The sequence below is a fragment of the Protomyctophum parallelum genome, assembly GCF_964188405.1.
Source record: "Protomyctophum parallelum genome assembly, chromosome: 1".
Classification (NCBI taxonomy): domain Eukaryota; kingdom Metazoa; phylum Chordata; class Actinopteri; order Myctophiformes; family Myctophidae; genus Protomyctophum; species Protomyctophum parallelum.
Window position 1 is genome coordinate 32,690,189 of NC_139697.1, and position 23,078 is coordinate 32,713,266.

At 44.1% G+C, this 23,078-nt stretch overlaps 1 protein-coding gene across 6 annotated transcripts in view; it reads left to right on the forward strand.

Moving 5' to 3' along the window:
* The window catches only part of col16a1 (collagen, type XVI, alpha 1), a 145,776-nt gene that overhangs the window by 109,674 nt on the left and 13,024 nt on the right, over positions 1-23,078 (forward strand). For all 6 annotated transcript variants that reach the window (XM_083777049.1, XM_083777051.1, XM_083777054.1 and 3 more), the window contains 19 exons: positions 157-201; positions 2,335-2,379; positions 4,863-4,916; positions 5,044-5,097; positions 6,465-6,518; positions 6,662-6,706; positions 6,835-6,888; positions 6,994-7,029; positions 7,487-7,549; positions 8,018-8,089; positions 8,202-8,255; positions 8,976-9,020; positions 10,731-10,775; positions 11,361-11,414; positions 11,547-11,600; positions 11,746-11,796; positions 17,779-17,868; positions 17,966-18,001; positions 18,698-18,742. In XM_083777049.1, the coding sequence (XP_083633175.1) occupies positions 157-201; positions 2,335-2,379; positions 4,863-4,916; positions 5,044-5,097; positions 6,465-6,518; positions 6,662-6,706; positions 6,835-6,888; positions 6,994-7,029; positions 7,487-7,549; positions 8,018-8,089; positions 8,202-8,255; positions 8,976-9,020; positions 10,731-10,775; positions 11,361-11,414; positions 11,547-11,600; positions 11,746-11,796; positions 17,779-17,868; positions 17,966-18,001; positions 18,698-18,742 (996 nt within the window). The remainder of the gene's footprint in view (positions 1-156; positions 202-2,334; positions 2,380-4,862; positions 4,917-5,043; positions 5,098-6,464; positions 6,519-6,661; positions 6,707-6,834; positions 6,889-6,993; positions 7,030-7,486; positions 7,550-8,017; positions 8,090-8,201; positions 8,256-8,975; positions 9,021-10,730; positions 10,776-11,360; positions 11,415-11,546; positions 11,601-11,745; positions 11,797-17,778; positions 17,869-17,965; positions 18,002-18,697; positions 18,743-23,078) is intronic.

The window sequence follows — 23,078 nt, forward strand, 5'->3', positions numbered from 1 at the left end:
CGGTGTATGAATGTGTGTGTGAATGGGAGAATGTAAAGTGCTTTGGATAAAGGCGCTATATACTGTAAATGCACCATGTCCCATTTACCATTTATATCAAAATGATGTGTGTATGACACGTGGGGAAGTCACCTTTTTTCCACTCCTCCCCTACAGGGTCCTCAAGGTCATAGAGGTCAACCCGGTCAACCAGGGAACTTGGTAAGTCTAGTTAATAATTACGTTTCACTTCTGTACTGCTAGCAGCCCTGGATTTCTGTCTGTCTGTCTGTGCGCACGCGCAGTCGCGCACACGTGCACATGCGTAATTCATTGTAAAGACATTAGGCTTTGACCATAGAGTCACTGGCCAACCTTTTAAAGGGAAACCCTTTTTGCAAAAAAGATAAATATGTTAATGACGTTTAAAAGATTTAGAACACTTTCCTGGGGTCTTTATGTGTGTAATATGTGGTTTTAGATATTTTGACACTGGGCTCACTGCTAAAATATCTAAAACCACATATTACACACAAAGACAAGACCCCCAGGGAAGTGTTCTAAATGTTCATTAACAGATATTTTGTTGTGTGTGTGTTTAACATGTGTTTTGCTGTGTATAATGAGACGTGGAAATGTGCACTCATCAGCATGTAGAAAATGTGTTGGACATTATGTATATGGTGGGTTATGGTTCTTGGCACACAGGGAAATTATGTATATGGTGGGTTATGGTTCTTGGCACACAGGGAGGTTTTTTATTTAGTTTTGTTTCGATTGTAAATGTGTTTTTACATTAATGTTACTGTCCAAAGTCAATCATTCACCAGGAACGCCATGAAGCACTTTTGTGGTCCCCGCCCGGCAATGCTTATAGTTATCAACTCGGTGAACATTTCCCTACATTGTAGGACTTGTCTTTTTAAAACACTGGTCCGTTATTTATTCAGCATTTGAGCCCCGGACCACCATTTGAGGACATTTAGCCTCTCAAAATAAATAATAATTTGTTGTTGGAAAGTTGGATAAGATTTTGTCCACCATTCCATGTTGTATTGATGTGGTATCATAATAGCAGGCATGCATTGATCAAACTAGAAAAAGTGCCCTTCTGGGCACAGGTCTCCACCAGGTTATCCACAGATCCGTGCAGTTAGAGGTAAAAACACTTTTCGGCCAGTTATAGCGCCACCTTGAGGCTGAGTTGAAATTGTTCATGTGGCATTTCGTCCTCGGCCTAGTGGAAATGTGCGTGCACAATTTCACGGAAATCACGCGATGTGTTCATGATTTGCAGCATTTTGTTTGAAACTGAGCACTCCTGTGAACTTTGGAAGCCAATCTTAACCAATCAGGATGGAGTCTGAGAAATCTGAAAGACCCGTTTCGTTGAATGGCTCTAGAGAGACTGTGTACCAATTTGCGTGATGTTTGGACAAAATCTGTAGGTGTACTGTGAAAAAACTTGTTTTGCACAAAGCGGCCTCCTGGTGGCGCTATAACAGGCCGTTCTGGAAAGTTTGGGGCAGAGGTTCATGGTTGGCATCCAGGGAGTGTGTGTGCAAAATTTGACGTCGACCGGGTTAACGGTGGCTGAGATTAGCTGGTCACGGACGGACGGACACACGGACACACGGACACACGGACGGACGGAGTGCAAAACATACTCTCCCCATGCCTTCGGCTGGTGGAGACAATTAACAGTGGATGCAGATTTATACCAATAATTTAACTCTTGAGAGCATAAAATGAAAGTTAAAGATCTACAAGGGTCCATTTGGTTACCATTTAGCTAGGGACCACCTGGAACCCCCCCAAGGACCACGGGTGGTCCCCGGACCACTGGTTGAGAACCACTGTTTAAAAAGATCAAGCCACTTCACTTGGAGAGCTGTTCCGCTCTCAATGCTGCTTTCCATGAGCTCGCAGAGCCCCCTGCTGGTCATGACGGGGAACTTCCTCTCGCGGTGTTAACATTTTGGGACGAGGGGGTAGAGAATGTTAACATTACCGCCCACGCTAACCTTTGAAATGTTGATTCCACAGCTGCACATGCTGGCCTGCCTGCTGTGCCACCTGATAGCAATGCCACGGTATTATTCAGCAGCGACATTTGAATAGAACTGATTTCAGATGCTGTGCCAATATGGGGCTCTCTGTTGGTATGATGGCACTATGGCACCGGAAAACAAAACAACATGAGGACATGTATGTAGAGAGACCGAGGACCACATTTAGCGGTATTTAGGGCAATGCTTTTTTCTTTTTTAATGGGCATTATGTCATCAAGACAATGTAAAGGCCTTTTTTGTCATTGTTTTAGGTGTTGTACTCATTGTCTGTTTCTGTCTGCAGGGTCCTCCTGGTTTCCCTGGTCCCCAGGGCCCGTCCGGTCTATCTGTGAGTTGCACGACACACACACACACACACACACACACACACACTATAAGACAAGATTCAACACTCTCTCTCTCTCTCTGCTGCTACCCTTACTTTTCACTTGCTGACTTCACACTACTGTGTTCTTTTTTTTTTTGGTTGCCACTTTGTCAATTCTGGATCATCCCTCTTTTAAATCAAGCAGGTCCCTGCAAAGTTGATTATGCCGTTTTACCCATCTCCATTTCTCTCTCTGTCGGTCTCTCTGTCTCTCTCTCTCTCTCTCTGTAGCTCTCTCTCTCTCTCTCTGTAGCTCTTTTTAATGAAAGTTATTTCAGATGAGGAAACGATTCCATTGTCTCTCTCCAGTTGTTCAATTATTCCCCCTGTCTAAGTGATGGAGAGCGTGACTGCTGTGCAGACAAAATGCTGCCCTCCCTCCCTTCCGCCTCGCACCCCTCCCCTCCCCTCATGCAAACTCATTGTTTTAGCAGAAGAGACACGTGAAAATGGATGAGCCACGTGAGCTCTGCGTGGAATCATCCACACGCAGTGCTTAATGCCAGGTGTTAACTTCTGCAAGCCTGTGTCTGTTTGAGAGACACGCTTCAGAGAGAGAGAGAGAGAGAGAGAGAGAGCATTTGCAAACCCCCGCTGCCCAGCTTATTAGTCATATTCGGCTTTGTTAATAGTTTTTCCCCACCTGATTAAAAGAACACCAGCTCAAAGAGATGGATTTTCATAATGAACGTGGGCAGCCTTTGATAACTCGTCATGTTTGAAGCGTGACGGCTCGTGACGGCTCCGTGCAGAGTGAGAGCTGAGGAAAGAAAGTACCTGCGGAGTGAGGGGCGGGGGGGACAACACATAAAGATCAATATCTTCTGGAGGGAAAAAATACAATCCATGTACGGTATTCAACCTGTACCCGTTTGAGAACAGGTGCAGAGCTCTGGATCAATCTCCAGATGTCAGGACAGCACTTCAAAATCACCAAACTGAGGCCCCCTTAGAGCCATAGCACAGAGGACTGTGTGTGTGTGTGTGTGTGTGTGTGTGTGTGACTGTGTGTGTGTGTGTGTGTGTGTGTGTGTGTGTGTGTGTGTGTGTGTGTGTGTGTGCGCGCGTGTGCGTGTGCGAGAGAGTGAGGGGCGGTGTCCCGGCGGGATGCTGTAAAGGCCAGTTAGCCGTTTCCTTCATTTGGTATCGACTTGCCTTGTCCTTGCTACAGTGCAGGCTCAATGCGCCTTCATTTCTGTCAAGGGAGCCTCTATCCTGGCCGATCATATTACCTTCCATCTCCTCTCCTGTCCTCTCCTCTCTTCCCCTCTCCTTCCTTCTTCTCTCCTGTCCTCTCCTCTCTTCCCCTCTCCTTCCATCTCCTCTCCCTGTCCTCTCCTCTCTTCCCCTCTCCTTCCTTCTCCTCTCCTCTCCTCTCTTCCCCCTCCTCTCCTGTCCTCTCCTCTCTTCCCCTCTCCTTCCTTCTCCTCTCCTCTCCTGTCCTCTCCTCTCTTCCCCTCTCCTTCCTTCTCCTCTCCTCTCTTCCCCTCTCCTTCCTTCTCCTCTCCTCTCCTGTCCTCTCCTCTCTTCCCCTCTCCTTCCATCTCCTCTCCTGTCCTCTCCTCTCTTCCCCTCTCCTTCCATCTCCTCTCCCTGTCCTCTCCTCTCTTCCCCTCTTCTTCCTTCTCCTCTCCTGTCCTCTCCTCTCTTCCCCTCTCCTTCCTTCTCCTCTCCTTCCTTCTCGGGTCCATTTGGTTTCATTTTATGCTCTCAAGAGTTAAATTATTGTTAAACATCTGCATTACTTAATTTACAAGAAGTCTAAACAATTAGTCAATGTAGATTTTTATTTTATATTCATAACCCAGCCTGTTATATGGTACCACCATCAATACAGCATAAACAAAATATTCGTAGTCTTTGTTCTGAGAGGCTAAATCTGATCAAATGGTGGTCCGTGGCTCAAATGCAAAATACAATGGGCCTTGATACAAAACAGGTTGAAGGTTTTCAACCTTTTTCATATCAAGGCCTATTATTTAGAACTAAAGAATATTTTGTTGTTTTTGGATAAGATTTGATGTTGGTACCATAGGAGAGACAACACCAGGCAGACGTTAATCAAAATAACAATTATTTTACATTCTCTAATTGTATAGACTTCTTGGTAATGCAGATGTTTAACAATAACGTAACTCTTGAGAGTGCAAAATGAAACCATATGGACCCGTAAGGGTCATTTTACACTCTTGAGTACAAGATCTATAAGCGTCCATTTGATTACCAACGTTCTATGATTTAGCTGAGGACCACCTGGAACCCCCTCAAGGACCACTGGTGGGCCCCGGGCCACTGCTTGAAAACCCACTGCTCTGGAGTATTTATAGTGTTTTCGACTATGATTTGTCCGCTACACTGCTTCTCTCCTTGCCTCTCCTTCGTTCTCTCCTCTCGTCACCATCCAATCTGTCCCTAATCATTCCTCGCGCCCCTCATCCTACCAGGGTCAGCAGGGCGAGAGAGGGTCAGCCGGTCTGCCAGGAACGAAGGGGGAACAGGTACAGTAGGGCTCATTCAATCCCGTGTGCCTTGGAAAAGTGGATGTGCGCACGTGAGGACACGTGGAATACATATTTGGTTTTGTAGCGGTTTCATTGACACACTGTACACTTCACTGTACCTCAGGGGCCTTCGGGGACCGCCGGATATCCAGGACTCCCAGGACCCCCAGGACTTCATGTAAGTCGTCGTCACACACGCACACGAGCGCACACACCATTAGAAGACACAGCTAATGATGTGACAACATCCTCAACAGCAGTGGTGGAAATTGGAATAAAGGACTTTGATTTTTTACTGCAATATAGAAATACAAGTAAAAGTCCGGAATTCAAAAGGTACTCGAGTACAAAAGTGTTGGCATCAAAATGTACTTACCACGCAGATCTACAAGGTCATAACTGAGCTTGCAGATCGGCTATTTTCAAATGGCTGCATTTGTGGCCAAGTGGGTGGGAAGTGGGTAACGCATGTTTTGTAATAATAATCCAAATCTGAGGTGTGGATCCGAGATGTAGTTGTATTGTGATTCTATATTGTGTATTGTATATTTTAATGTATTGTACCTTTTTTAAGTTTTTGATTCATGGGTTTTTTATTATTGTTTGGACCCAATGTTTTATACATTTGTGTCAATAAAGTAACTAACTAGTGGAGTAGAAGTAAAAGTACTGGAGAATTGGACAGACTCCAGTAAAGTAAAAGTACCTCAAAATGTTCATAAGTACAGCTCTTGAGTATATAGTTACTTTCCACCACTGCCTGACAGTGTTAATAGATGGATGGTTTGGAAGCTGGATGTAATGATGGACAGACAGACAGACATGGTTGTAATGATGGGCAGACAGACCTGCTGTAGTGAAGCTGGATGTAATGATGGACAGACAGACCTGCTGTAGTGAAGCTGGATGTAATGATGGACAGACAGACCTGCCATAGTGACATGATGTAATGATGGACAGACAGACATGGTTGTAATGATGGACAGACAGACAGACAGACAGACAGACAGACATGGTTGTAATGATGGACAGACATACCTGCTGTAGTGAAGCTGGATGTAATGATGGACAGACAGACATGGTTGTAATGATGGACAGACACACCTGCCGTAGTGAAGCTGGATGTAATGATGGACAGACAGACCTGCCGTAGTGAAGCTGGATGTAATGATGGACAGACACACCTGCCGTAGTGAAGCTGGATGTAATGATGGACAGACAGACCTGCTGTAGTGAAGCTGGATGTAATGATGGACAGACAGACCTGCCGTAGTGAAGCTGGATGTAATGATGGACAGACGGACCTGCTGTAGTGAAGCTGGATGTAATGATGGACAGACAGACCTGCCGTAGTGAAGCTGGATGTAATGATGGACAGACAGACCTGCTGTAGTGAAGCTGGATGTAATGATGGACAGACAGACCTGCCGTAGTGACATGATGTAATGATGGACAGACAGACCTGCTGTAGTGAAGCTGGATGTAATGATGGACAGACAGACCTGCCGTAGTGACATGTATTAACCGCCCACTTGTATCTGCCAGGGAATGAAAGGCGAGCGGGGGGGCCCAGGAGGAGCCGGGACCAAGGGCGAATCGGTGAGCCCACCTACCGCCGTTGTACCAATATTCACCACATGCACCCCTGTTTTGGTCATTATAGGTGAAAGTTAGAAGGGAAAAAGTGTGTCATAAGTGTCATAACAATGTGTGTGTGAAATAAATGTCCTCTCCTACCGCAGGGTCCACCTGGCAGCGCAGGGTTCCAGGGAGCGGCCGGCCTAGCGGTCAGTATCTACGTATATTCTGGCTTTATATTCTTGCTATACAGTACGACTCGACCTAGTTATCATAATATGCTCATTCTCCAATAACCTTATCCGCTGCCACGGCTAACGGCTGTCATTGCCTATAGGGCAATAAAGGAGACGCGGGCCCAGCGGGAGCGGCGGGACCCAAAGGAGATCAGGTGAGCGGAAGTAATTGTATTCCGTCCTCAGAACACGCTCCGAGGCACTGAGGCAGCCACCGTAACTTTCTCCACTGTCTTTTTTTTGTTTCTCTCTCTCTCAAGGGACATCCAGGACAACCAGGATTCCAAGGACCACAGGTGAGTTGTCCGTTAGCACAGTGGCTCCCAACACTTTCTGGATACAAGCCCTCAAAATGACCACGTGCAGTTTTCAGAGCAATCGATTCTGTTCCGGCTTGGATCAATGGAACCAATGTAGTATACTCTTAAGTTCCTATTGATTGATTGATAGCAATACAAAGCAAAAAGAAAAAACAAGCATCAACAATTCAGAGCAACGGTATACGGAACAAATAAAGTGTACAGTCAGTGCCTCACCGTATCTTGTCATTAAACACATTTTAATTATCAGCTGCAAAGCCAATCAAAAATGTATCCATCCATTCAGTGCATGGTGCATGAGAAAGTGCATTCAAATTAAAATGTCATGGTTTTATAATTACCATTTTGTCAAATCTGGCACAGATTACGGTTTGAGAAACGGGTGCTGTAAAGGTTTCACACTGTGGTCTCTGTCTTGTCTGTCTGTACTCAGGGCCCACCTGGTGGTTCAGGAAAAAGTGGACGAGAGGGGCCCCCCGGGCCCAAGGCAGAAAAGGTAAGGGCAAACCTTCCTAATTTGGATTACTCTTGTACAGTTAGTAGCACACTTCTATTTTTAACCTATTTTTAACCTATTCTGAGAATGTCAAAATATGAGAAAATGTTTAACCCATTTAGGCCGATTCTAAAATCACCTTCTAAATAAGTATTATGGAAAACATTACAAAAAATTACAAATATATTTTTGCTGCTACTGTACATAGCAACAAGAACCCCAAAAGGGGCTCCTGTCCTGAAGCGTAAAAACACCAAAAGGTGTACCCGTCCTACAAAGAATTAATATGGGAATGGGGTTATGAATGATGTTTGAAAATAGTGCTTTAGTGGATATATTTTCATTTGTAAAAAAAATAGAATCACATCAAAGTACATGTTCATTTCAAGCATGCACTGTATAGTGGAGTGTCATAACCTACTGTCTGTGTGTCTGTGTCTCTCTCCGTGTCTTCTGTCTGGGTCTCAGGGTAACGATGGAGCCGTGGGTCCTCGAGGACAGAGCGGAGGGCCAGGTGCTGCCGGCTCCCCGGGACTGATGGTATGCACGACACCGTTAGTTTCCGCTCAGAGTCTGTGATGGTGATGATGATGTACTGTATGCAGGGATGTTCACTCTCATCTCCGTTCCCTCTGTGTTTGCTGCGTGACAGGGCCCTCCAGGAATCGAAGGGCTGGACGGAAAGGACGGGAAACCGGGGAAGCCGGTAAAACGTCATTTCACACACACTCAAACACACACACACACACACACACACACACTGTAGGGACACACACAAACACTAGCATATGCAGCGCTTTTCCGCATAGAACCAACCTTTTTATTTGTATCACCTCTATCAAGTTTCCAAGAGAGCTCTGCTGATACCAAAGGTTGTCAAGAAAACACATTAACTACTGATTGTTACTGGTATCATTGCATTGTTGCAGACTCCCCTATAATTATGGTGTTGAAGATAAAGTTAGCAAACCATTGTAAATGCATCAATATTGAGCAACTGCATTACCCACTTCTCACCTAAAATGTTATCAGAAATGTTTTTTTGTTGAACTTCGCAGGAAAGCATTAGCGTTAAGAGTAACATTAACATTAGCATTGCTTACGGTTGATGCATCGAAGTGGACGTCGGTATTATGACCAGCTACTGTACGTGGTCCTACAGTATAGTATATGCAGTGGAACACAAAGCTAGTCAAGCGGCGGACACAGTACACTGCTGCGCCAACGCAAGTCAGCCACGTTAACCCTGTTGTCCCTGTTTGGATCACAATAAAATAAAATAAATCTCAACAAGAGCACATCTACAAGCGTCATAATATGCATTGTGAGCCTCTAGATCTGCTATTTTCATTACTTGGGAAAGGCTTAAGTGGTTATTGCAAGAAAGTAAATTTTTGCGTTGTGAAATGTCTGTTGTCTCTGTCAGGGTGATGTGGGCCCTCCAGGGCCAGCAGGACCCAGAGGAATCCCTGTGAGTATATATGACCTTTGACCTGCACATGACCTGTTCGGGTGTCTCTTTTCCAATAATGTTGCATTTATCAATACTGTACGATAGAATATGACAGCATGAACTACAATAGGCTTAAGAACTTGGCATATTATGCAGGAACCGGTGTCTTTGCCTGTCATATTATATCCTCTTGTTTGTCAAGGCACATGTCAAGCACATGACCCATCCTGACCTTTTAATTGGAATTGTTGAATTTGAGCATTATTTTTTATGAGTAATATCAGAGTAATATCAACCCCATATCTATAGTCTTCCAACGGCAGAAGGATGTTATAGAAACATTATTGAACAAAATTGGATGCATTGTACTATAAATAGAACTCAACTTCCATAATTGCCTTTTTCACTCCCTATATGGTTGTGGAGGATAGTCCAGTAGGGATACTGCTAATTAAATTGCTGTGTGTGGAATCAGACTTAACACGAGTACAAAGCAAGTCTCTGCACCACAAACTACTATGCAATTCATCATGTTTGACTAATGTTTAATTTACAATATTTAGTTAAATTATATTAGGACTTGTGTATGGAGAAACGCGTATCTTATATTGTTTTTGATTGTCAGTGCGTGCTATCTACTGAGTACACAGTTGTCTCTTAATTAACAATTTCCTTTACAGTACAGTAAACACATTTCCCTCTCACCATTAACCGCTCAAACAAGCTCACATTTGTGTTATGTTAAAAACTTGTACAATTAAATGGCCAATTAAAAATGTGAAGATATTTGGTGTAGCGGGGGGGTGCGTGACCGGTCATTTAGCACATACAGTATAGTGGAGCTCTTTGCGTGACGGACCCGAACCTGTGAATTTTGTTCCGAGAGTGGATCCGACGTTCTTTTTTAAAAGATGGGCCGAGATCCGATTTGTTCTTTCTTACGATTTGATATTCCAGGCCCGTTCTATTATTTTATGGACAAAACTGCAGGAATCCTTGATTGCACACACCACGTTGCGTACACATCTGAATTCCATGAGTGTTATTTGGATGCGCTCTGAGTCCGTGCTCTCCACTCTCACTGAACTGTTTGCGCTGCAGCAATCTGATCCCAGGTCAGTGTAATCATCGCAGCACTTCATGCTTTTCTTAGACAATCAGCGCTGAGCAGAGGTCATCTGGGATCCACTCGGGTATTCATACATAATGACAAGCAGACCAGAGGTCCCAGATAATACAACCGGAAAAGACACAGGTGTCTGAGTGATTATGGTAAAACACGGATCCGGACCGAATCCGGTCTCAGGTCCTGTTGGGTTTTCCCGGAACTCTATAGTACGGTATTTATGACTTAGCAGTGTTGCCACCTTTGCATCACTAGTAATCTGACCTCATTTGAAAGTCATTCACGATTCAAGCCTCCAACTTAGTATTTTAGTATTATTTTCCCCGCATCTCCATCCCGTCTCTCTCATGCAGCATATATATAGTGATGTTCACACACCAGACTCTCGTTTCAAGGAACAAACAAATCGATTCGTCTCCCTCCCCGAGTCCCCGCTGTATCTGGCTTCTTTTGTGTATCGCGCTGTGCCGTCGCCCCGAGAGCAGGTGTTCCAATCAAAATGTGAGATTTCAAAGACGCATGTGTCAGCTCTTTTGGCGGTCTGTGTACTTTGTGGATTCTGACAGAGTGCCAATGTTATTCTCTTTGGTCTACTTCCACAGGGATTCAAAGGGATGAAGGGCCATGTCGGCTTCCCTGGACAAAAGGTTAGTAGACCACGTTCGCTGCTTGCAGAGGACTATGAATGAGAGCCTCTGTTCAAAGACTGGGAGAGACAGAGTCTGTCTCTCTGTCTGTCTGTCTACGTGTATATCATACTGTATACGTTGGTGTGTGAAAAAAACAACTAAACTCTAAACAATCAACTTTCAGAATTCTATTGCTGTTCCTTTTTTGTGTTTGGGGCAGTCAATAATATCTCCGTATAGTTTAAGTTAGTTCTAGGGAGACAGCCGATGGCACTTTCCCTAACACCGACGTTGTATGTGCCTTTCTTGCCATCGAGCTAATTCCTTTCTCCTGTTTTTTATTTGCTGACATGATCTGTGCTCTTGCTCCATTTTTCAAGGCCAAGGCTAAAACGCAAGCAAGGGAGCAATAGAGAGGATATTTTGGAACTAGATCCCCCCCCCCCCCTTGCATTGTTAAAATTGACACGGATGAAACCTATTACATTGCAGCAGTCAATATTTTGCCTAATCTAATCTCAGTCCTCCATCATCTTTTCATTATTCCCATATCCCATATTTCATTATTCACCCCCCCCTCCCCTCTCCGCCCCCTCCCCCCAGGGTGACCTGGGACCTGTAGGTCCTCCAGGCCCAGCAGGTAGATCAGGACTGGAGGTGAGTCTTTGTGTGATATTGTACATCATCTAAAGAGTATTAGTACATCCAGACACGCTTCACACGTTACATCAGAAATACCCTGCAGACCATCTGAGGTCAGTTCTCTAACCTGTTGACCTCTCCGCGCAGGGCGACCCCGGCACCCCGGGACCTCAGGGAAGGCCCGGACCCTCCGGACATGTTGTGAGTTCACCACCTTCGACCTCACTGCTCTCCCCTCCGTCCGTGTCGCGCGCTGCCTGGTCGATATCGCAATATCACGTTTTCTCCGTACAGGAGGCTGTGTAATAATTGGTGTGTCTGTGTTATTTTTCCTCTTCTATAACAGGGTCCCGCTGGACCGTCTGGACCCCCAGGACCCGCTGGCCCTGCAGGAGCGGTGAGAGAGATGTCAAAGATAATTATTTTAATGAGTCTGGGGGGGGGAGTGTGTGTGTGTGTGTGTGTGTGTGTGTGTGTGTGTGTGTGTGTGTGTGTGTGTGTGTGTGTGTGTATTGTACGGTATACTGTATGAGCAGAAGAAGGACAATTGATAAATGCATTATCTTGGTAACTTTCCAAAGTGACTATAATGACTATAGAACAAGCAGGACAGTCCGTGTAGAAGGAACCAGTGCTCGATCCACTTAACTGCTCTCATACAGTGAAGATGCTTCATGCAGCAAACACAGCTAAAGGGTAGGGGGTGTAAAGTACTTATTGCCTTAAGTTAAAACAAAACCGTGGTGCAGTCGGTAGCGCTGTCGCCTCACAGCTAGAAGGTCCTGGGTTTGATTCCTGCCGGGGAGGCTCTGGGGGCATGTTCTCTCAGTGCCCATACCCTGGGTGGGGTTGGCAAAAAGTCCTTTCTGTGGGGAGTTTGCATGTTCTCCCCGTGTCCTCTAGGGTAGGTACCCTCAAAAATATACACAGTGATCCTGGTCTCCAAACTGCCCCCCCTCTGGCTGCCCAATTCAGGTGAAAGAAACGGGATGGAATAACGTGTTCCTTCCACGTGCTACGACGTCCAACTGGGGAAACCCTGTCAGCTGAAAAGATGCAGCTTGGACTCCTCATGCATAGAAGGAAGCATGAGGTCAGTCCCTTGCTCTCCCCAGGTTGGCAGAGGGAGTGTAGTGCCCAGGCTTACTTTAGATAATTGACAATGGGTGAAAAAAATGGGTAGCAGAAAACCTTGGATAAAAAATAAACAGTCTATTAAAAAGTTCAAGCTTGTCACTATATATTCTGTCAGTAATCATCATTGCCATAGAGAGTTTGTTCCATAATGGTGGTCTCCACATCTCTCCTACTCTTTCATAAATGGAAAATGTGTTTTTGGGTGGGTTCCCAATTTATCGAATCAAGTAGTGTTCCAATTTTTCTCTGCTCATTTATTTGTTTCATCACTTCCAATTTCACTTGTTTATCCTGCATCCTGTAGTTAATTGGTTGTTTACTAGAAAGCTGCAGAGGCATAACGCCTGTTACTGAACAAACACTTGACAGCAATAATGACATAAAAATATATACAGCAGCTAAATCTAACACAAAAAGACAAAAAAGTCCAATGCAGGAGCCCGTAACACACCACCGCTTCAAGATTATTTTCGGCACGTGGCAACGCCGCACAAGGGAGTGCTAACCAGGCTTAAGCATCTACCTTTGCCCTTACTAATCCGAAATGTCATGCCAACTCGGATAAACACAACACCGCAAACGTGTTGTACCGAAGCAGCTGTTTACTTGTCGGAGATGCAGGCCGAACTACTGTTTAACAGCATTAGATAAGGTCATGTTGTTTCTGCCCGTGAGTCAGAGTTATGCTGGCTGTCAGAATAATGTTAACATAAATGTTAAAAAGGTTTTCAAGAGTGCTCGATGAGAGCTAGACAGTTGTCATTTTAATTTCAGTGTCTGCTTGTTTCTCTCTGACCTGCTTTGTCCCATGCTACTAGTATAGAGACTAGAGTTTATACATAAACAAGCCCAGCTACACGTACACACACACACACACCCACACACACACACACACACACACACACACACACACACACACACACTGTGTCTGGTTGCCTAGAGACGATGCAGCCAATCAGAAAGATAGGTAATTAAATGATAAGTTGCCACTACCATAAGTTGCCACTACCAACCTGATAGCCTGTAGCCCAGCCTGCTTCGCAGCTAAAAACAAAGAAAATCTGTTTAAAAGAAAATGGCCAAACATGCATTTCAAAAAATATCTATAAAATATCTATTTCACAAAATATTAGTTATAAGTTTGTCTGGCCAGCATGAACTAGAGCGTTACCCGTTGGGCACTGGCCTTCTTGGAACGATGCAAGTTGGAAATGCATGCCCCACCCAGATATTATGCGTTGGAGCTTCTACAGCAGTGCCCGTTGGGTACTGGCCTACTTGGAACGATGCAAGTTGGAAATGCATGCCCCACCCAGATATTATGCGTTGGAGCTTCTACAGCAGTGCCCGTTGGGTACTGGCCTACTTGGAACGATGCAAGTTGGAAATGCATGCCCCACCCAGATATTAGGTCTGTCCCTTTTATGCCCATTTTTGGAGTTCTTTGTCAGGCAAGGAATGCCCAAATATGGAGTCTATGCAGGTGTCAGAATGATGTCAGAACAGGCCAGATCCATAATGGACCCAGGGGCCCTATCCAGAGCCCGGGCAGAGGCCTTTTTGGGGCGGTTCTGGACAACCGTGGGACCGACCGAAGGTGGGGCGAAGGGTTCTCGAGTTATTTGGATCAGACAGACAGACAGACAGACAGAGACATGGTGCATTTATAGATAGATATAATATTACTTTATAACCTGTTATCTGATACACATCTTGTTCCTGTATTTCATCAGACAGAGACACTCTGTTGAAGATGTCATTGATACTCCACTTGAGTTACTGCACTGGACATTGATTTATCTCTCCATTTATATTCCCTGGCTACACGTCAATCATGCAATGATTACCCACAGTAAAGATGGAGACCATAACTTCAATCTTCGATGATTGGGGACTGCAGTTTTATCTCCCTTTTAGAGAACTCAAATGTGTGCTAGCTGGGTAAACGCATAGTGCAGTTTATAAAGCGTTTCCAAAAGGCGCCCTCTTCACCCGGCACGCCAGCACAACCCCAATCAAACGCAGCCTCGTTTTCTCACTGACCTCCACGTCACCTGCTCTCTGTCTGCACTGTCACCTTGTTTGCCTTTCATTAGCCCCATAATGGTACTTCCAGGAGGACATAATGTTCTCCGCTCCACTGTCCTGTGTCCGAACAAGCGTTTTTTATCGAGTGAAAACGGCCACAAGCTGCGCTAAATAAGAGTCCTTCTACTTCGAGGTGCACTGTGTTTACAGTGGAGGCGGGCCATAATGGCCCGACACTGATTCAGGGTTTAGGTGCCCAGTATCAGCTTTGCGATTTGAATCATGGTCTCCGCAGAACATTTTCCTCAGCACCCACAGAAACCTGGTTGAGCTATCTGTTTTCTTCCTCAGCACCCACAGAAACCTGGTTGAGCTATCTGTTTTCTTTTGGTTTGTTCACCTCAATATTTTATCTTGGGGGGCTAGGCATACTGTGATGTGAGGCCAGCCATTGTACCACTGTGTGCATGAACATTCGTTTCTCTGCTACTGTACCTAAATGTTTTCTAATATGTTCTAATGTCTAAATGTACAGTTTTTGTTCATGGGGTGATCGTCCATGATTTACTTCAAATTCATATTAAACGTATACATATCTCAAATTCTTATTTAGCATGACCGTTTTCACTCAACAAATTGTATGTAAGATAATGGGCCTGGAGAGCAGAACAGAACGGAAATTCGATTCTCCTTTCTGTCTATCTTGGCCTTTTTCCGTGTAGTGGTCCTACAATTACCCTGATGCATTTCAGAGGCAAACATATGCCTCACAGGCAGGTCTATGGCCACAGGTCTATGGCAATTTGATTCATAATAAACCACTTAAACTCTATATACCGGAGGTATACAACCCGCCCCCCCACCAGTCATAAGAGAAGATTTGTATGGCTCTAGCTGATTCATTTCAAGGACCCCTGAGACCCCAATTCATATTGCAAAATCATATTGCAATGTTAATGCAACTCTGAGAGTTCCATTTGGTTCCATTTGTACACTCTCAGAGTTACAGAACCATTTGGTTCCAAACTATCATTTAGCTGGGGACCCCACTTTGAGAACCGTCCACTGCAGTAGACGGCTCAGTGTTTTGCTGCTCATTAGCATATGGACATTAGCCCCACAACGGATAGAAAGTTAAACAATTATAAATTATAATAATATTCACGATAAGATGAATGCAACGGTCAATAATTCATCATTCACACCATGTCATGTAGCTTTGAATAGAAATATTCTGTCATAATACACTGATATTGTGCTATCATCTGATACCAAATTTTCTCATTAGCTTTCTTTTTAATCCCAGCTAGAATGATGCATGTTGCTATTATGAATTCACACGCTGATTCGAATACCAGAATGTGAAATATTGCTCATTTAACAAAGCTTGCCACAGGATGTTAATTGTATACAGAAATGGGATTCAAATTTCCGTGAGTTTAAAAAAATGTTACATGCCTGACAAACGATTTCCATTTGCGTTAACCCATTCAATCCGGGAAAGCATCTGTGTCATTTTAGATTTTAGCGTTGGCTATTCAAAAATATCTGATCTACAAGCTCACAGTGCGTCTCGCGCTCTGGTATTTTTTTATATATTTTTTTAATCTTGAAAAGAAACTACTGGCATTTGTAGAATCGGCCGTAGGTCTTAATGGGTTAATGCATTCCAGCTAATGCAATAATTATTGCATTTATAATTATAATTATCAAACCAGCCCAGATCAAAGATTGCCACCAATGACTCATGCTGCTATACCGTATGGTCGAATGTATTTGAAAAGGATGATTCCTTCAGTATAATGTTTCCCAATGACAACAATTTAAAGACAGATGGACAGACAAGTATTCATAACTTTATATAAAGTGCCTTTCAAAACTTTTACACGTTGCTGTACAATGAACAGACAACTCGCAACCACATGGAAATAAAACAAATTAAAGGTTGAAACGAAGCAACATAAGAACGAAATAAAACAAGAAATGATGACCGTCATATTTTTCACAACGGAGACAGCACCCAAGTGCAGTTTCCGTTGTGTATCTGTCCCCTCTTTTCTCCTTTTGTTCCTGCTCTCCAGTTAGCTCATAACATTAGCGGGTGTTCTGCTCTGCGATGCGGTGTTGCAGAGTGTGGTCTGGGTCCATGGTGCGCTTGTCATAGCTTAGGAGGCAGCCAATCATGGCTGGCGGTGTTTCAGCGGCGTTTCAGAGTATGGGGTCATTGGCTGGCGGCGTTTCAGAGTATGGGGTCAGACTCCCATTGGCATAAGCAGCGTTTCACAGTATGGGGTCAGACTCCCATTGGCTTAGGCAGACTCCCATTGGCTTAGGCAGCATTTCAGAGTATAGGGGGGCCGTCAATCATGATTAGGTCGCTAATAGAAACGGGCCCGTTGTATGTCAGGTTTCACCTGACAAAAATAAAGCCTACACAATAAAGAATGATAAAACAAAGTGTGCGTACATAACAAATGTCTTTTAACAGTGCTATTAGCACTATCTAGGATTAGGAGTAGCTCCCTATTCCACACAGTGCCAGAACATCACTATCTAGGATTAGGTGTAGCTCCCTATTCCACACAGTGCCAGAACATCACTATCTAGGATTAGGAGTAGCTCCCTATTCCACACAGTGCCGTAACATCACTATCTAGGATCAGGAGTAGCTCCCTATTCCACACAGTGCCGTAACATCACTATCTAGGATCAGGAGTAGCTCCCTATTCCACACAGTGCCGTAACATCACTATCTAGGATTAGGAGTAGCTCCCTATTCCGCACAGTGCCTGTAACATCACTATCTAGGATTAGGAGTAGCTGTGTGAAATTGTATTATAAACTGAGAGTATGCAGAGCTCAAGAAGTCACCCGTTTAAATCTTTTGCCATGAGAATACTTTGCATGGAGATTTGTATAGACCGACGGAGTTCAAGTCTCATTTGCAGGGGTACTGATCCCCCCCTCCTACATCCACACTCTACCCCCCCTCCCTATAATTTGCACCAATGTGTGTGTGTGTGTGTGTGTGTGTGTGTGTGTGTGTGTGTGTGTGTGTGTGTGTGTGTGTGTGTGTGTGTGTGTGTGTGTGTGTGTGTGTGTGTGTGTGTGTGTGTGTGTGTGTGTGTGTGTGTGTGTGTGTGTGTGAGAAATGCTATTGTTAAGCATTCTGATTCCTCTCTCTCCCATATCTCTCGTCTCTCTCTCTGTCTAGGGTATCAAGGGTGACAACGGCCAGCCAGGAGAGAGGGGTTTGCCTGGGATGCTAGGACCCCCGGGACCCCATGGACATCAGGGCCCAATGGTGCGTGAGACCTCCCCAAACAAAGTATAGTTCTCCTCCGTTTGACCAACCAACCAACTAACATGTCTCCTGTAATTCTGTCCCCTCTGTGTTGCAGGGAGAGCCAGGCACCGATGGTAAAGAGGGTAATGACGTGAGTATAACTGGCTGGTGGTGGCCTTAGTTCATCATCGATGAAGTGCACAATATTGGTGGAGACTATAGGACTTCAAATCATTATCATAATTATTTCAGACTTTTGCCTTATTTTATTTTTTAAATAGCCGATCTGAGAAAAACAGTTTGTCCATTATTCGATTAGCATAGTACACGAAGCAAGATCAAGTAAAGTGTCTGTTCTAAATATCAGTTTTGATATATTTTGTGTTGATTGCCCAGCTCTAGTGGAGAGTCCCATCCAGTGGGACGGTTGTACGGCCGTGCTGTTGTTGTTCTCATGGATTAAAGTTCTCAGTTGCCAAGAACAGATTTCAGTCAATTGGATTTGGATTCAATAATAATCACGCTCACCGAAAATAGACAATCTATAAGTTGTGAGCTTATAGATCGGCTATTTCCGATTGTTAGTTATTGGTTTTGTTATTTTAAGATTATTATGAGCATTTGAACTGATCAAGCTAGCAATAGAATATATGTTTTAGAAGCATCTTCCATAAACACGAATGGTCTCAGAAATGGGATAAAAGTAAAGGTTTAAAGCCTCAAATCTGTGATGGCTTCAAGTGGTTGCAGCCAAAGAATGATAATAACTAAACTTTCAGTCATGATATTTTATTTTGCTTTAAACCATGTGTTCTGCTGAGTGAGCCTGACCACTTTGTTTCAACAGGGACCACCAGGCACAACAGGGGAGAATGGACAGACGGGTTCGAAGGTAAAAAAACAAACAGCTGTGTGTGTGTGTGTGTGTGTGTGTGTGTGTGTGTGTGTGTGTGTGTGTGTGTGTGTGTGTGTGTGTGTGTGTGTGTGTGTGTGTGTGTGTGTGTGTGTGTGTGTGTGTGTGTGTGTGTGTGTGTGTGTGTGTGTGTGTGTGTGTGTGTGTGTGTGTGTGTGTGTGTGTGTGTGTGTGTGTGTGTGTTCATTCTCTGCCTGCCTGTGTGCCACGGCACATTTGTTTGTTTTCAACACAATATGATGCAGGTGTGTGTATGCATTAAGATTGATACCTAGCTGTGCGTTAATGTCTTGGCACCAAAAAGTACTAAATCTACGGGATGACAATGCATCACTTCACAGCGGCAGGCTGCACGACACAACGCTCAACCAAGTATTGTGCGTGTCAAGTCTAAGCGTCGCATCTCAGCTGTCACTCATCTCTCCCCGAGCATGGTCACACACACACACACACACACACACACAGAGAGAGAGACACAGACTGTTGTATGGTGATGTGATGAAGCACTTTTCCTTCGGTCGGTTGTTGTTGCTCGGGGAGAGCTACAGCTACAGCCCGTTTGCCCCATCAGTCAGCAGTGCTGAACACGCTAGCTTGTGCTTTATTTGGTGCTCGCTCAGCACACTCCCCTAACACAGTCATCAGCTCAGTAACCGCATGACCTCATTTATTTATACCTTTATTTGGGAGGGATTAGGGACAGCGCATACAATTTACAATTTAGGCATTTAGCAGATACTCTTAATCCAGAGCAATTTACAGTAAGAAAGAACAACACCTGGTAATACACCAGATACATAAAAAATCATCAGGAATCACTACGTAAGCTAAGAACCTATAGCATTTGTCTAACAGTAGAATATCTATATAATTAAACTATGGGTATACGCTATATATCTAAATGAAAGTTGGGCCTTTGAATAGTCAATATGACTGTAAGGTCGTCGAGGCTAGGGCAAGTGCTATAGTAAGTGCTACGGTCTAAGATGGAGTCTGAAGAGGTGGGTTTTCAGACTACGGCGGAAGATTGGGTGTGAGTCTGCAGTTCTGATTGCAATGGCAAGTGGGTTCCATAGTTTTGGAGCCAGAAGGGAGAAGATTGTCCCGGCATTTTTAGTGAATGTTCTTCCAGCGCCTCTGCATATTAATGCACACAACACAATCAATGCCGTGTAAATACACAGGATTTAGCGAGAATGCTAGTTTCCATTCGTAGTCCACCATACAGAACTGGCAACACCTTCCCTCTGCTACTCAGTGGTGGACAGTAACATTCAGTAGTACATTATAACACGTACTTAGATAATGTTTGAGTATCTGTACTTCAGTATTATGTATTTCATGAATTATTAACCCAATAGTGAAGATTTCAGAATTTGAATACCTAAATAAAGTATTTTTTCAAAAGCAAGTATGTACTTGCTTGCAGTCAGCAACCCAGAGGGAAGGGGTACCATCCCTCTGGTACCCCTTCCATCTTCTTCACCTCACACCCACACCTCCTCCCCCGGCGGTCAAACCGCCTCTTAGTGACTCCCCTGCTAGCCAAGCTCTCAGCCTAGCGCCTCATAGGACCTCCTTGGCAGCCGGGCGCTTATGGTGGGCGGTTATAATGATAGAGTTATTCTCCGGCTCCAGGATAATGCCGTTAAGCATGAGGAGCATCGCTAGATGAGGCCATTTGTCACACTGACAGGATGTCATTGTCAGGGCTTTTAGCGACACGGAAGAGGAGAACAAGAGGAGAGGATGAGACGAGAATGGACCCGCTGCATTCTTCTCCCTTCCTCTGTTCTTTCAGAAGCCACTTTGTCCACCGGTGACATGTAAACATTAGACGTCCATTATGGCCTGTTCTGTCCTCGATAAATCACAGTCGCCACTGTAGAAAAAGCGGGTTTTTTGGAGTGTATTTTACACAGGCTGGAAGGAGGTGTGATGCCTCTGTGGGCTGTGATACAGATGTAGCTGAGGGCTGCGTTAAAGCGCCCTGTCCCCTATTGAGACAATGGTTTTCTCTCAATCTTTTTAATAGAAGTTATTTCAGCTAGAGCCGTGGTTCTTCAACCTTTTAATTTCAAGGACCCCTTTACCGGTCCATTTGGTTCCATTTGTATACTCTCAGGGTTACAGACCTGTAAGGGTCCATTTGGTTCCATTCATATACCCTCAGAGGTACAGACCTGTAAGGTTCCATTTCAGGCCATTATCGCGACAACATGGAACAGAACCACCCCCTGGTCATTATCAAACGCAGCATGAACAGGGTAGCGACTAAAGGCGCACAGCTGACACTCATGGGGCTGTCACACCCCGGAACAGAAGTGGTTACCTTTTAAGGGTTTGGTATGGTAGTAATGGCTATATACGCGTGGCTCTCCCTGGTGTAGAAGGTGAAACCATATCCATGAAACTCTGAGTGAAAAAACTGAGTGTTGCTACGTAATGAAAAGAATCACTCGTGTGAAGTGCTCTTATCATCATACATCACATTCCGTGCTCAGCCAATCAAATCATTTCCGTGGTACACACAGACACACAAAGGTGGGCATAGGAGCGGCTGGCGCCGCCTCAGAAATAATAAGACATGGAGCACGGAATTCAAGTCTCTTAAGTTGTCTATGACATAGCAATGACCTATGTCTCCAAATCTGGGCAAGGTTTCAGCCCTGTCAGAGCCCGTTTGACTTTCACTGTGTTTCAAAAAAAGTACAAGACATTATAAAAAAAGGGGGTAATTCTCTGGCCTACTGAAAGACATCTGGGTCCAGTGGTCCAGTGCCTTGCAAGAATAGATCCCAGAAAAAGACAAACGCACAGACACAAAGAGAGCGACACACACACACACACACACACACACACACACACACACACTGGATGGCTTTCCCGTGTTGTAAAAGAAGAAAGAAAATAAGCAACTCGGCATCTCTTTCTTACACCAACATTGTTCTTGTGAAGCAGTTGTTGTGTACATTAATTAAGTATTTATGAGGATGGCTGTTTAGCTGACGTGCACACAAGCAGCCCCAGCCTTTAGAGAGCAGCTCCACATTGTGATTTGTGTAGCAAATTCGTTCACAAACTGCACACCTTGTGACTTACCATCGTTATTGTTGGATTTTTATGTCTTGCATTCCATTAAGACCTGGAACGCATCTGTTTCACCTTAGTGTTTAAGAACTTTAACCTTAAACTTTAGCTATAGAGCACCGAAGTCTGACGTCACTTTCAGTAGAGGGCGTCAGTCCCCAGGTTCATGTATTTTTTTAGTTGCATTGAAATCGCCATAGGAGGATTTTTAGATTGCTTCATATAAGAACTGTGTTTGAAAAATAAACATGTCATCCCGGCCGCTTCACTCGTATGGATATGAAGAATCAACTGACTGAGAGAAAACGCTAATGTTACTGCTACTGAATTAGTTACATTTCCGCTAGAAGCAGACTGTATCATATATGAGTGACTGACTGTTGCAAACGATACAGAGACACCTCCCTGACAATAACGCCGAGACAGCTTGTTTATTTTTGGACCACAACGCTTATAGTAGACGATATTAAGATCACCCCATGTTATTCTCCATAGAGAAATTACTTCCACAAAACAGGGGAATCGAAGGGATGAGCGAGTTACGTCAGGACTTCGGTGCTCTATTGAAACATAGCATACACACAGCAAACATTTTTTTTTTTTTTTAACTTTGTTTTTATTAAGGGTTTTTCAGACACATAATCAAACAAACAGAAACAACAATAACATGGTACAAAGACAAACAGAAACAACGAACACAGACATAAAAACAAAAACAAATAAAATAAAGACATAAAGTTAAAATAAAACAAACGGATCATATGAATGCAGTTACATAATAAAGAAAATATATTAGAACCTTGCTTTGGGAATGCTTTTTAACTTCTCCTTTCCATCATTCTATTTATGTTTCACCTCTTGTCCATTTATACAACGACCACTTTTCCCATCTTTTTTCATAGAGGTCTACTCTTATTCTTATCTTGAATGTCAACTTTTCCATGTCCTCAATATTGTCCATGATGGCTCGCCATTGTTTATAGCCTGGGATGTCAGTTTTGAGCCAATTTTTTGTAATTGCTTTCTTTCCAGCAGCTAGAAGGATTTTGACCAGGTATTGGTCTCTCGACTGCACAGATTCTTCAATAAGACCCAAGTACATTACAAGGCAAGAGCAGGGAATGTCATATCCTATTACCTCACATATAGCTGTGTGGATTACCAGCCAGAAAGGTTGTATTTTTGCACAATTCCAGAAAACATGTGTATGGTCAGGGTTCATGTG